This window comes from Daucus carota, chromosome 3 (genome assembly GCF_001625215.2).
Source record: "Daucus carota subsp. sativus chromosome 3, DH1 v3.0, whole genome shotgun sequence".
NCBI lineage: Eukaryota > Viridiplantae > Streptophyta > Magnoliopsida > Apiales > Apiaceae > Daucus > Daucus carota.
In genome coordinates, this window is record NC_030383.2 from 61,954,604 (window position 1) to 61,969,994 (window position 15,391).

General features: G+C 32.7%; 1 protein-coding gene across 2 annotated transcripts; it reads left to right on the forward strand.

Moving 5' to 3' along the window:
- Positions 1 to 7,800: 7,800 nt before the first annotated feature.
- On the forward strand, positions 7,801 to 14,366 carry LOC108215027 (ent-copalyl diphosphate synthase 5). Of its 2 annotated transcripts, none has more exons than XM_017387340.2 (15): positions 7,801 to 8,018; positions 9,014 to 9,100; positions 9,205 to 9,299; positions 9,395 to 9,704; positions 9,795 to 9,978; positions 10,623 to 10,837; positions 11,145 to 11,265; positions 11,490 to 11,602; positions 11,708 to 11,934; positions 12,639 to 12,754; positions 12,837 to 12,935; positions 13,027 to 13,281; positions 13,373 to 13,487; positions 13,670 to 13,864; positions 14,047 to 14,366. In XM_017387340.2, exons 1-15 carry the CDS (start codon positions 7,898 to 7,900, stop codon positions 14,278 to 14,280), a joined length of 2,487 nt encoding a protein of 828 aa, XP_017242829.1. In that variant the 5' UTR covers positions 7,801 to 7,897; the 3' UTR covers positions 14,281 to 14,366. The 2 variants fall into 2 exon arrangements, with proteins under 2 accessions (XP_017242829.1, XP_017242830.1); XM_017387341.2 differs by having other exon boundaries at positions 7,803 to 8,018; positions 9,401 to 9,704.
- The last annotated feature ends 1,025 nt before the right edge of the window (positions 14,367 to 15,391 follow it).

Sequence of the window (15,391 nt, forward strand, 5' to 3'; positions counted from 1 at the left end):
GATTTATAAAATTATTAAATAAGTGTGTGTATTTATATGTATTGTAGGAATCTATCGGAAAATTAACCCGTTGGCATTATCTCTGTCACGCTGCAGCAGTTTATTATTTCAAGGGACGTCGTTGAAATCTTAATTAGCAAGGAACTTAAGTGAGAAGTTTGGCATATTCATTAATACATAATTTAATTTGAACAAACATAATTCCCTGCATTATTATTAGAAATAGTGATGATATATATATATATATATATATATATATATATATATATAATATTAAATGTATCAGATTATTAAATGTACCAATAAATCTTAATACTTGTTAAAGTTGAAGAATATTATTGAATGATTGATAATTTTGTTTAAGACAACTTTATTATAAATGATAAATTTCATAAAAATTTGGATAATACAAAATTAAATATAGATGACTAAATTATATTTAGATGACTAGATTAAAATTTATAGTTGAAATTGAATAGTATTTAAGTTTATAAATTAGGGTCAGTAATAAATCTTAGGGAATTTATCAAAAATATTATTTTTTTAAGTTTTTTTTTGCGATTTTACTATCTTTTAAAAAAATGTAAAAGTACTAACTTTTTAGAAAATATTTATAAAAATACAATTTACAACCAATTAATTGGCCCGTACCAGTGCCAAGTATGGTACATCTGGTTGCATGTGGTTACATACAATATTTTTGCAAATTTTTAATATTATTATAAAATATTTAAAAAAATATAGTATTTTTGCAAAAACCAATTTTGAACTTATGTATTTTGAAGAAAAACCCTAAATATTAATAATATATAATGATTCATATCCATGAAAATCTAGATTTAGTTTTAATAACTTGCATATATATAAAATCACAGTTTTCAAAATATATGTTGTTTTCTTATCAAATTATGTTCGGTTTGATTTAATTATATAATAATAATAACAATTTAATAGTATATTTATAAAAAGTTATGTATGTGTATATATATTATTTTAATAATTATTGTTAATATATATATTCATGTGTGTGTGTGTATTACTTGCAAGTATATTAAGAAAAATAGGTGAAACATTGAAAGAAACCAAATGAAACTGGTGAGTATATTTACTCCTTCCGGAGTATATTTACTCCTTCCGGCGTTCTTTACGTTTATTGTTAGAGTTAGTTTCATAACTTTTTTTATTTTTATTTTTTTTAATAAAAATTTGAACGTCAAACTTTTATTCGAAGAAAAAAATAAAAAAATATCATGAAACTATATTTTATATAAAAATCTCAAAATGTGTATCAAAAATAACATAAACAATCGTAGTGTGACAAAAAAAATATTTTTATAACACATATTTTTTCCTGAACAACTAAAAGAGGCTAATAAAAGACACTACCTACTAAATATAAAGGGCTTTTTTTATACATATATATGTTTTACATATATATTTCACAAATAATGCAAGGATAAGTTTTATTTACAAATATACCTCCATTCTTTCTCTAGAATACGTTAATTCTTTTTGGGCCCAATACAAGCCCACTACTGCCGCACTCCGTGCTCCAACCGCTGCCTCGATTTTTTCTTCCGCACTCCGTCAACATCAACTAGAATCTAAACTTTTGAACAAGGTATAATCTCGGTTTCTAATTTCAATTCTAGTTGCAACTGAAGATTTAAAACATATGATATCAGTTCGGTTTTGTAGATTTGATTGAAATTGAAGTTGAATGCTATGTATTGCTTACGATTATAGATTTGAGTATGATTTTTTTTTTTTTTTTGAGATTACAATAGTTTTGTAGATGATTGTTGATTTCGTAAGTTTGTGTTGTAGTTTATGGCTATTCGATCTGAGTTGCAATTAAAGTTTATTGTCCATTATTGTATTTAGTTGATTGTTGCAAATCGGTTGATTTCAATTGCAATTTAGGTTTCTTTTGGTTGACTAACCATGATATATGAAATTATAAATTTTTCAACCAAAATAACATAAGAATTCATTTTTTACTTGTGTTTTAATTTGGACTAGTGCTTGTTGCTGAACTTGGTAGTTTTGAGTTGCAATTTTTGTTGATTCAGAAGTGGTTTTTATGATTTAGTTATATTGCATCCCAACTAACATGTTAATTCAGTTGTTTCTAAAGTTGATTTAGTTGCTGATTTAGGATTTAGTTGCTTTTGGTTAGGTGGCCCTGCAGGGGCACTCATTGAAGTTGCAATCAAGATTTAAAAATATTTTGAGAGGATTTTAGAAGTTTCATTGTTAAAATTTATTAAGTTGATCAGAAGGTTGCATATAAGATGTTAAGTTGCATAGAATGTTGCTAATGTTTAATCAACATTATAATTCTTTGTGTACAACGAGACCATTCTGAAGTATATTGTTTTCTATATATTGTTGAATTTGGTTGATTGTAGTTGCAATTGGCTATTGATTTTTGATATTATTTTATGAAGGATAAATGGAAAATATCGCAGTCATAATACAACATGGTGGTCAATGGAATGAAAATCAAAACTACATCAACTTTAAGGTCTGCGGATTGTTGATTCCAAGCAACTGCACTTATAACGCCTTGCCAGGACTTATTCTCAATGAACTGATGTTGTCTCCGGAATCATCTACATAAAAAATCGAGTATCAAGTTAGAGATAGTTATCCTCCACTTGATATTGCTAATGATTGTCAACTTATGTTTTATATTGAGTTGAAGAAAAGAGAACCAAACTTTACAAGATATCTTCTGTGTTTGACAATCGGAGAAAGTAATGCCCAAGACAGTATTACGTCAACCAGGAGTGGAACAAGTGATTATCACGAAGACACAGGGGGAGTACCCGAAAATATCAAGTCAATGACATTGTATCCTCCACAAGGACGAGTAAGAGTGGGAAGAGCAAAAAAAGAGGGCGCAAAGCTTCTTGGGAGATATATGCAAAACAACATGAACAAGTCATATGCGAGAGTTGCAATCAATACAGACATGATTGAAGAACTTGTCGAAATCCTCCATTCAGAGTTGCTTGAATTAGTTATTTTATATGATTACATTGATTGTTTTTTCTCAAGCGAAGACATAATTGTCGTGATATAGTACACGGAATAAAACTACTAGTTTTATATATTTGACTTTGAGGTTAAGGTATCAAGTGACTATCAGTTGCATTTGAAGTTGATTTTTGTTGCATATCGGCATTATAATGTCTTCTAGACATTAGCAACACTGAATACTACACAATATGTAAATATCAACCTAATTTGCAACTTTGTGATCAACTTTACTCTATTTCTAACGTTTAAAGTCCAGCTTCATTAAGAACCCCTGCGGGGTCAATAATCCAAATGAATTTAATCTTATCATGCACTGGCATGATAATCCTTGTAAGAACGTATAAACCTACAATGCAACAACACATGCAACACAGTAATATCATATGCAACATTATCTGTAACTTAGTACCCACTTATAGTTGTAAATTGTTAAAGTTGCTACTGTTTAACTTAATAATCCAATATGCAACATCATATGCAACTTATTAAATAGATATGCAACTTATTAAATAGATATGAAACTTCATCTGCAACTTTAACAAATTATTATTTCAATATGCAACTTGACAACCTAAAATGCAACATATAATGAAACTCAGTAATATGATATAATTATGCAACTAACAACCGTATACAAACAAAATAAATCATAAACGAACCAAATCATATGTTTTGAAACCATATCATTTACATAATTCTGAATTCCATCATATCAAATCAAGTTAAATCCCTAACTACTATTAACACAGGCAAATCATTTCATAGATCTCGTCTTTCTCTTCTTCGTTGGTGTCTTTATTGCTTTCTCATCTCCTTTTTTATCCTCTCCCTCGCTCTCGCAGCCATAAATCTGCTTTGCCATGCCATATGAGTAAAACAGAAAAGAAAGTCTGCTTCTATGAGTGCTAATATCCAAGTCTCCTTGCGGAATTTCCTTCTTATCAGCAAGATACTCAGCAAAAGAGATCATGTACATACCACTATCACTGCAGCAAATATAACATAATATAATTATACAAGTTCTACAAAATTTAACAAACCTAAAAAGTCATGCGACTTACATAGATGATGACTTAACGCAGTCATGATGCAATACTAGTCCAAGAAGATCGGCATCTGACTTGTTCAAATAAGCCTTGGATGTGAAGTCAATATCATCACGTTCGTAGAAGCCAGTGATCCTCATATAAAAAGGCAGTAACTTGAAAAATGGACGCAAATTTTTTACAAGAATCTCCTTCACACCATCACATTTTAAGGTGTTATACACATAAACTTCCCGATTCGCAAAATTAATTCTTCCAAGAAGCACGAAAGTCATCAAACTGCTTTACAGATAATGTTTCTAGTAAATCACTAATTTGCTCATACTTGTTATTCGTGTTAAGTTTTGCTGTCTCGTGCTCTTTAACAGGAATAACATATTGTATCCCCTGTAAAATACAAAACAGTAAATACAGATATATAATGAACATCTAGTTTGCGAGAAAAATGCAGTACCTTAGGAGGTGCAATCACATTATCTTGAATTGTAAAGTTCGTCTTCTTCCCTTTCCCCTTTAACTTCGACTTTTTCATTGCAACTTCCTTTGGGCTCATCCTAGATTTCCCCTTTGAAGCAGAAGCACACTCCGAAGGAGACCTAGACACCGAAGAGAACTTCGTATGCACCATTATAAATCTACAATGCCACAACACAAGCAACACATACCTATGATTTGCAACATTGCATGCAACTTAGTACACACAATGAGTCGTGAATGTAACTTAAAAGAGGGAAAATCCCAACAATTTTCAACACATATAAAGCTCAACAATTACAATATACTTAAAGCACAAATTGTACTGATTCTTTTTGAACAACTTGTACATTATGTCTTTCATATCTAGCATAAAAATATCGAGCTGCCCTAATTACATTGTTAATTAAAATAACTCCTAATGTAACTCCTAACATGTTGATTAAGTCAACTTAATCAACTCAACTCCTAACATGCAACCTTCTAATCAACTCAATCAATTTTAACAATCATCCCAATATACAATAAGTGCCCCTGCGGGGCCACATATCCAAAAGCAAATCAAACCCAAATTATCAGCCTCAACAGTAAAGCAACATATACAAACCCTAAATATACAAAATCAAACACATATACATATTCAAATTCATTCAAATCGAAGCACACAAATTATCATACTAAGAGCAACAAATCATCCAATAAAAATGTATTTAGGGTTTTACAAAACAAAAAACGAACAAATCGAACAAAAAATTCACAAAAGCTAGGGAGTGAGAATGACAAAGCATCACCTGATTAAGCAACAGAACAGAGTAGGAGTGAGATCAAAAGCTTCGCCGATGAAGAAGATGAATGAAGAAGAGAGACGTTGTGAAGAAGAGAGAGATGCTGGAACTGAGCGCTCAGTGTCTCTCGCCACTTAACTCCGAACTACTGCTAAGCCCAATGCAAAATAGTATTGGTCGTATTTTTAAAAAGAGTTACCAATTGTATAGTATAAACTGTAATAAAAGCTTGTGACTTTAAACGAGGTAGTAAAAGTAAAAATATTATTAATTGGGGTAGTAAAAACAGAAATAAGATTTAAAAAACAATATATAGGACAAATTCCCAAATATAAATGTGTTCGTTGAAGTCCGTTATAATTTATAGCAAACGTGTGAAAATCAAGAATGTTTGTCTTCCGCACATTCAAACATGTACTTTAAATGTCTTCCGAATTGAATATAGGTGTCCTCGATTCAACTAGTACCAAGCCTTTTTTGGGTTGTTGGTTTACGATTTGTAATCAATATAGATTTTGTTTATTTCAAATGTGTTTGGTGAAGAAAAAAATTCAAATTTATACCTCAAATTCTTATCTTATAATATGGGTTTTTGATATTCCAAAGATGGTATGAGTAGAATTTGGAAATCAGTTTCATTTTCTACTTACTAATTTATTTAAATAATTAAATATTAATATATAATACAAGAATAATCAATAATGCAAAATTATATAATAATAATTAATATTTTTGCTTAGTATAAATAATAACTTTGTTTTTATAAAAATAATTCATAAATCAAGAAATGGATTTTTGTTCAAGAATGAAATCTTATTGGAACTGTCCATATCCGGTTCATCCTTCGGAACCATATCACATCCCGGATATGATGAAATAGGATGAATTGAGACGGTATTTTGTAAATATGTAATTATCTTGAATATATTAACTATTTCTTTCTTTTCCGACCGCCTCGAAGGGACAAAAGAAAGATCTTGTTGTTTCTTCAACAATTTATAATCTCTAGTGGATCTCTGTCAGAGAAAAAAGAACGAACGGATCTTGTAGGATTCCCAAGAAATTCACTCAACCAACACCATATAAATATGATATTTTAAACCCAATTTCTAGTTCCATATGCATACTACTCTTGAGCAACAAACACCTCTTAGACAGAAAGCCCCTGTGGTGTTTGTTTTATCTTTTAAAAATAGTGAAAAGTATGTAAATATTAGGAAATAAATAATTTTAATATATGTAAATAATGTGAAATTATATATAATTCATGGCTCTCAATATATTTTAGCTGATTTTGATTATTCATTGATCGGAAGTGCTTAAAGCAATACTTCAAAATTACATGAAGTCGTTTCTAAATATATAAAAGACAAATAGTAGAGCAGATCGTTTGCAAGTCAGGTATTTAATGTCTCTAGCTTGTATGATATTATAAAAATAGGCTTAATTGTATTTTTACAGATAGACTTAATGTATTTTTACAGATAAGTCACATCTCTTCTCTTGAGTAACAAATCTGATTTATTGGATAGGTACTCATATATAATTGCATTGATCATGCTAATGGAAATGGGGATGTTTAAGATCTATATGTTTTTAATTAATTGATTAAATCTTTATAATTTGTCTTATTATAATTAGTCTAATCATATCTCAAAATATTATTGTGTTCTTTGCTTTTGTATTTGATTAGAAATAGTTAGTGTTTGATATCGACTCTAACTTTCATGGCTAGGAAGATTAGTTAGAATTGTTATTTGATAGGTACACGACATCTTCTCATTTTTCAAAATTCAAAAATATCTATTAGATACAAATATCTAAAGATATTAATGAATTTTAAATCATTCCAATTGAATATCACCAAGTTATTAAAAATAATTAAAATCTTAATTAAGATATAACTACATTTTTAAGAATAATATAATATCATATCTGAATATACCAAGATTTTGAGAATTTTTAATCCGAACAAAGAACACATTAATTTCATGAATTAAAAACATCTTAAAATCTGAATCAAATATACTCTTAAATTCAAAAGGCATAAGTTATATTTTTAATTAATACTTTTTAATCATTATTTGTATATGGATAAGAACAAAACCAACAACATCAAACATTCTTTTATAGAAAAAATAAATACAAAGATAATATCTTGTCCTCATATTTTCTTTATCATTAAAAAATTCAGTATTAACATTTGAATCTATTTTGTATTTGTTTATGGAATATATCAATAGAAAAAGTAAAAAATTTTCATCAAAATTTTTACTAAAACAAGGAAAAGAAATTGAAAAAGAGGAAGAAAATAACGAGATTTAACTTCTTATCCCGAGAGTAGTCGTAACCTTTGTTGAATATATGATCCCTTGCATATATAGTGGAATCTATGTAAATATGATATCTGTCGGCTTCTTTGTACTAATTCTCTCTCATACCCCTTTCATTCTTTCTATATATTTATACCCCTAGTCCTCACCACCTTATTATTCACTAGTACATTGGTACTTGACCTGCAACAACCAAAAAACTAAAACAAAAACTATGAGTTCTGTTTACCATCCCTCCTCCTCCCCTTCCCTTCAAAAATTCCCTCCGGCCACTTTCACAAGACCTTCGGTTTCGGTTTCAGTTTCGGTCCCCAACTCTCCCAATCATTTCTCAGGTATTTAACAATCTTTATCTTTGATTTATTTTCTTGTTGTACTAGTGCACATGTGACGGAACCAGAAGAGGCTAACCTAGTCTATAGTCCCGACTGACGGTGTAAAATATTTTGGCTGTAGTACTTTGGTATTGTTGCCGGAGAGCATTTCCAATAATATGGTAACCAGATGTTGCTGTTTACCTGGGCATGTTTATATGTGTGTCTGTGTCTTTGTCCGAGAAAGATTTGATTAGTTCCAGATTGTGGTCCAAGAGTTTTGATTGTCTGAGTTTTTTTTAGTACTGGAGTACTGGAATATTTTGTTCTTTTTATTTCTTTGCATTTTATTAGTGTCAGAGAAGGAATCTTATCGATGCTTAAACTGGAAAAAGAAAACTAATGATGGAGGATTGTCCTTCTTTTTCTAATTAGCCTGTGATTATTTAATCTCTAATCTTGATTAGTTCTTATAGAGAATAGAGGGGTTAATTTTAGCAGCAACATAAATGGTGATGATCTTGTGTCGATTCATTGAATTAAACGTTGTGATTTAAGCCAGGAAATAGATCGTGTCGAAAAAGAAGATGTTCACCCCCAAACCCGAAAAGGAAAAAGAAAGGAGGCTAATTTGATGAAACAGTTCTTTTTTTGGCCAGGAATAGGCCAGTCCTGAGTCCTGACCACTGTACTGAAAAAAGGGTCGGTGCTCGTATGGTCTCCATGCACATCGAAGAAAGTTTGGTGTACGTAAACGTATAAGATCCATTTGGTGGCTTTCACGGACCATTAGGGTCCGTCTGTCAGGGAGGTCTCGAGTTTGAATCCTGTAGTGCCTTTTAGTGGGATTGTTAGAATTTAGAAATAGTTGTTTATTATGGGAGGAAGATGATGCTAAAAGTATAATGGATTTAGTTTATTTGTTTCTGTTCTCAATCATTGATTAAAAGACTCTTGTATCTTATTATTCTCAATTTAATATTATTGATAAGATGAACTTAAACTCTTATCTGCAGGGCCTAATGCTGTTAAAGGTAAAGACATATGGGTCAAGCTCAGATTTGGTGTACAATGCACTGCAGTTTCAAGATCTCGTACTACAGGTAAAGGCATTAATTTAGTTGACAGATTTCCGAAAAAAATATTAGTGTCGACTAATCAAATTTATGTACTGACGTATATGTGTTTAATTGGTTTGTGCTCGAAGAATATGAATATGCAGAGAGTCTCAAAAGCGATTTACCTGCAGTGATAAATTGGCAAGAGATTCTCGAATCTGACAAAAAAGGCGAAAACACTAAGGTATACTCCAGAAGAAATTTTAAAAAAAATGGTAGATTTTTTATAAAACGAGTGATTATTTTTGTAATTTTGACTAATTTAATCTTATTCGTAAGTTTCAGCTTCATTCGTCGATTAAGATTATCAAATGCATCAACTCAATCCGAGAAATGTTCCGTTCCATGGACGATGGAGCAATAAGCCTTTCTGCCTATGACACCGCGTGGGTTGCTCTTGTGGAGGACATGAATGAACCCGGAGTTCCTCAGTTTCCTGCAAGTCTTCAGTGGATAGTAAGCAATCAGCTCCCTGATGGCTCGTGGGGCGACGACAAGTTGTTCCTAGCTCATGATCGAATACTAAACACATTGGCATGTGTTATCGCGCTAAAATCTTGGAATGTTCATCCTGAAAAGATGGAAAGAGGTACAGAGATCAAGTACAGATTGTTCATTATTCATTAAACTAACAGTATTGATCATAATTTTATCGACTTTTACGGTTTGTAATTTGTAGGATTGTTGTTCATTAATGAAAACATAAGCAAGCTTGAAGATGAAGAGATGGAGCATATGCCAATAGGGTTTGAAGTAGCATTCCCTTCACTTGTCGAAATCGCGGAAACTTTGAACATACAGATCCCAAAGGACTTGCCTATATTGCAAGAAATTTATGCTCAGAGAGATTTGAAGCTCTCAAGGTATCAATTCAATCAAAAGCTCTCTTACATTACTTTCAAATTAGACTTTGCAGTTGATTGTAGCATAAAATTGGATACATGGCCGTGGCGTAGCCAGGCTTAAGCTATATATGATACCCGGACTCAGCTGAAAGTGTCCAAACCGGATACGTGTCCAAATGTCAAACTCTGCAGTATTTTCACGGTTTTATATGGTTTTTTGTCTAAAATAAACGTCGGAGTATTCATACTCATGTCCAAGTGTCGACTATCCGATACGGGTACTCAAAGTAAAACGAAGAGTCGGGTAACGTAGGGCTTAAGTCCTTAATTACCCGACCTAAAAAGTTAATGAATTTTTTTTTAATCTCTAATCTCACTTCGTATTTTTTAATATTTCCGCTCCGGATCATTTCAAGTCCTGATTCCGCGACGAGACACCTGTAGTGTGTGAGCATTATGTGTATGCTACTGCTTTCCACCGTCCTTGAGAGAATAATGACCTTTGAGAGATAAAAAAAAGCACTGGTCTCTATCTTTCAGTTTCAGATCACTCTGAAAACGAAGTTAAATAATAATGCAACAATATTAATATTATTTCATGTTTATTCACGTAGCTTTATTTTATCTTGAGATGTGAAGTAATAATTGTGTTTCTGCACCAGGATACCAAAAGACATAATGCATAAGGTGCCCACGACACTACTTCATAGCTTAGAAGGAATGGCGGAAATGGAGTGGGAAAAGCTGCTCAAATTACAATGCGAAGATGGATCGTTTCTCTTCTCACCTTCCTCCACTGCCTTTGCTCTCATGCAGACTAAAGACGAAAATTGTCTCAATTATCTCAGCAGAATTGTTCGGAAATTCGACGGCGGAGGTATTATATATTCTCGTTATTCTCGTAAATGATAGAACGATAAACTGTAGTATCGTGAATCGTAGTATTGGTATTATATATTCTCGTTATTACTGTAAATGGTAAACGACAAATTATTCGTGTTGTGAATCGTCGTAATATTGTGATAAATCATGATATTACGATAATCGATAAACTGTTAGTGTTGTGATTAGAAATTTGTTCTTATTAACGTTATGAACTGTAATATTATGATAAATCATAATATTACGATAAACAATAAATTGTTAGTGTTGTGATCGGAAATTTGCACTTATACGGATTTCAGTTCCCAATGTGTACCCGGTGGACATGTTCGAGCACATATGGGTTGTGGACCGGCTGGAGCGCCTAGGAATTTCTCGGTATTTCAAGTCGGAGATCAAAGAGTGCATGGATTATATTCACAGGTACTTTCTATTTCGGTTCGGAAATAAATACAGTTAAATCTCGATAAATGAATAGTCTCGAAATTAGAAAAAAAAATAATATGTAAATTTTGTCGATATGTTAAGAAGTGGCAGTGGACTATGACTGATGCAGAAAGAGACAACAGAGAAAATTGACTAAATTTTTGCATGCAGGCTGCTTTAGAAAATAATAATATTATATTATAATATATGAAAATTTTCAGGTATTGGACGAATCAAGGAATCTGCTGGGCCAGGAACACAAGGGTGAATGACATTGATGACACTGCTATGGCATTTCGGCTGCTTAGATTGCATGGTTACACTGTTTCTCCAGGTTAATAACTTTTCGAGTTCGGTATTTAAATTTCTGTAACCGACCAGTATCGACTGTTACGGAATATTTATGTAGGGTTTATATTTTATTTTTTTTATTTTTCAGATGTATTTAAGAATTTCGAGAGCAAGGGCGAGTTCGTCTGCTTTGCCGGGCAGTCGAACCAGGCGGTGACCGGAATGTTTAACCTGCTAAGAGCATCTCAAGTGGTGTTCCCGGAAGAAGCCTTACTGGAGGAGGCTAAAAAATTTTCAATCGAGTTTCTAAGAGGAAAACAAGCTGAGAACCAGCTTTTTGATAAATGGATCATAACCAAGGATTTACCGGGGGAGGTAAATTAAAATTTACTGTTTTAAATTTACTGTTCTCTAGATAAATTTAGTTAAATTTTGAATGTCTAAAAGATGGTATAAATGGAGGCACATGCATATCTAAATGATCACTAGGTTGTGTATCATACTTATATGGGATCAAGCAAAATATAGCCCTACTAATGATGAAATGGATATGAGGCCATGAGACTGAGACGTGTATGCTTTTCTCTTGCTCATTCTACTGTTCCAAATGGAATATTTATCACCATGCATTATTAAAATGATATCATATTCCTCGTCGGTGACTATTATTCTGAGACGGAGAGTACATCAGTCTAACATTGATCACTTTATATGAAATTCATGATTGTAAAAAATTAGAGTCGAAATTAATCAATTGATCTGTCCATTCATAATTTATAAAAGATTTATCGGATATTTTTTCAATGAATCAGAAATTTTTAGTCAAATTGGAATGTAATTGATAAATCGATAAATATTTTTTACGTGATCACGTAAAACATAAAAAATTTCGGATACCAGACTTTTTACTTTTTCCAAAAGAGTTTAAAGACGATTTTATAACTAGAGGTAAGATCTGCGTGCATTTCTCGAGAGAGACGATTTTATAACCAGAGGTAAGATCTGCGTGCATTTCTCGAGAGCACGGGGAAGTGAATGGAACATGTCAACTGATATTTGTGGCACACATGAATGAACAGGTTGGATACGCACTAGATACACCATGGTATGCCAGCTTACCTCGGTTAGAGACAAGCTTTTTCTTGGACCAATATGGTGGTGAAGATGATGTTTGGATTGGAAAGACTTTATACAGGTACCTTCAAATAGACATTTGAAATTGACCATTGACCAACAACGTTGACTTTTTGACTTTTTTGTCTGTTTGCTTGTTACAGAATGCCTCATGTGAACAATAACACTTACCTTGAGCTTGCTAAATTGGACTATGCAAAATGCCAGACTATTTATCAGCTGGAGTGGAACCAGATGAAAGAGTAATTTTTAAAATTTTTTACTTAATTTTGTTAATTGCGCGCTAATATGTCGTGATTATGTTAATTAAGCGAGGATTAATTTACATTTTAGGTGGTGTGCTAATAGCAACCTGGAGAAATTCGGACTGAGTGAGACGAGCCTTCTGCTATCGTATTATTTAGCAGCTTCGAGTTTATATGAACCCGAATCGTCGAATTTGAGGTTCGCCTGGGCTAAGACGGAGGCTTTGATCGAGACGATTAGATTGTACTTTGGTAACATTGAGAGCTCGGCTGAGCAGAGGGAAGCCTTCGTGCAGGACTACATGAAAACTACGGAGAATTTACAGTACGTCAGTCCTGGAAGGTCAGAATCTAATCTTTTCAAGGAAAATATATGTAAAATGTAAAGAGTAGAGAGACTGTTTCCGTGAAAACTTACCATATATGATTTACAGGTATAAGTCACCGCGTAAGAAGCTCCTGGGGACACTAGTAGGAATATTAAAGCAGCTTATGCTAGACGCTATGGTTGCACATGGCATCGACATCCACCAGCAGCTCCATCAAGCGGTGAGTACTGAGTCCCTGTCTGCGAGTCCCTATCTCCAGTCTTGTTTTTTCGTTTAACCACATTCCTTGAAGCAATCATTGACACCTGATAGCGAAATGCAAGCATAAATTAAACTGTACACGTATACGTATCAAAACTATTCAAGACATATGGCTGAGATAACGAATAAATTCTATTACAGTGGGGGATGTGGCTTACGACATGGCAAGAGGAAGGTGATGTGGACAAAGCTAAAGCACAGCTCCTGGAACAAACTATTAACATATGTGCAGGCCGTTTAACATCGGAGGAGATACTGTCAAATCCGCAATATAAAAATCTGTCGAAAATCACCAATCAACTCTGCCATCAACTCGGTCCTTTTCAATACGGAAAGGTAACTTTCACATAAACAGTCTTGATTTTTCATAAGTCTAACAAAAGAGTTCAATCATTCACTAAAGCATAAAGTCTGTCAGTCCTCAGCTGGATATAGTACTTTTTATCGTCAATTATCAAAAATTTAAATACTCACGCACCTAAAACCCTGACAACGGAAATATTATTGTATTTACACAGTTAAACGAAGAAGATAGCTCTGATAAAGAGATCAGAGGCATCACAGCCATGGAAATCGAATCCAAAATGCAAGAACTAGTGAAGCTCGTGCTCTGCAACTCACCAGACGGTCTAGATCCCGAATTAAAGCAGATTTTTTTCACGCTAGCAAGGACGTTCTACTACACAGCCTACTGTGATCCTATCACTATCAACAGCCATATCAGCAAAGTACTCTTTGGCCGTAGGATGTAACACGGAATAACAATATTCCTATCTAAACGTAAATATTATGCGACGTTGCTAGTTTCTCTATAACATATTCAAGTTTTGCTGCTTTATTATTATGCTTTTATAATTTTTCTATAATCGTGATCTTCACCCGATAAGGAGCCTGTTTGTCCCAAATTAAAGCCAGCCAAGGTTTAAACTGTTTGACTTTAAGCTAAAAAATGTCTGTTTGTGTAATAAACCATAAACCGACTTAAAATCAGAAATAAGCCAGAAACTGACTTAAATACAAAAGTTAGTTTGAGGTACTTTTTCAGTGACTTAACTTTTTATTTAATAAAAGTTACCCATAAGTCATGAATAAGTCAAAATCACCCGAACAGACAAACTTATCACGTTCAGTTACGGGTCACAATTTTAAACTCAGCCAAACTCCTCAAGATCTTATCTTTACGACAAGAAGATCAAATTTGACAAAACGACAAGAAAATCAAATTTGACAAAACGAAGAATGATTTTGATGCCAAAAAGATAATGACGACAAGAATGTGCACACAACTACACAAGAACATAAGATGTGATGTGTAACATATACATGTCTATACAAAAAAAGAATCACTTCGGAGAGGAGTTCGCATAGATATAGTGGAATTATTTGAGATAGCACCAGAAAAGGAAGGAATATATACGAGAATGGGATGATTAGCTGTGGTTGCTTCTTTTGAGCCAAGCCATTTGCTTAATGGGTTCCTGACCCTGGTTCCAGTTCCTTTATATGTTCCTTGCCGAGGTTCCCAAAATGCTCGAGCCCTTGTGGAAAAAGACAGGCAAATTCATCAGAGAACAAATACTAGTGGGTTCCACTTCACTATTCTTTAAGAAAATGCATAAACTGACCAGAACAAACAACGTACCAGGTCCTGCTCTTGGAGTCTTGGTTCTCGCTCGATATACTCCATCTATCCCGTTTAATTGTATACGTTTCTTTTTAACTATTCGACACGCATTTCAATGCTCTCATAAAATATAGTTCCGTAACTTATTTTTGAGATTTTCTTTTTCGGAATAAAAATATAACATCCAAACTTTAATTCAGAAAAAGAAAATTTTAAAAATAAATTACACAACTACACTT

Bases quoted from the DNA above. Each gene is read 5' to 3' on its own strand.
- LOC108215027 (XM_017387340.2), top strand. From the start codon at position 7,898: ATGAGTTCTGTTTACCATCCCTCCTCCTCCCCTTCCCTTCAAAAATTC. The intron at 12,755-12,836 runs GTACCTTCAAAT...TGCTTGTTACAG, and splicing joins ATTGGAAAGACTTTATACAG to AATGCCTCATGTGAACAATA. The intron at 13,282-13,372 runs GTCAGAATCTAA...TATGATTTACAG, and splicing joins CAGTACGTCAGTCCTGGAAG to GTATAAGTCACCGCGTAAGA.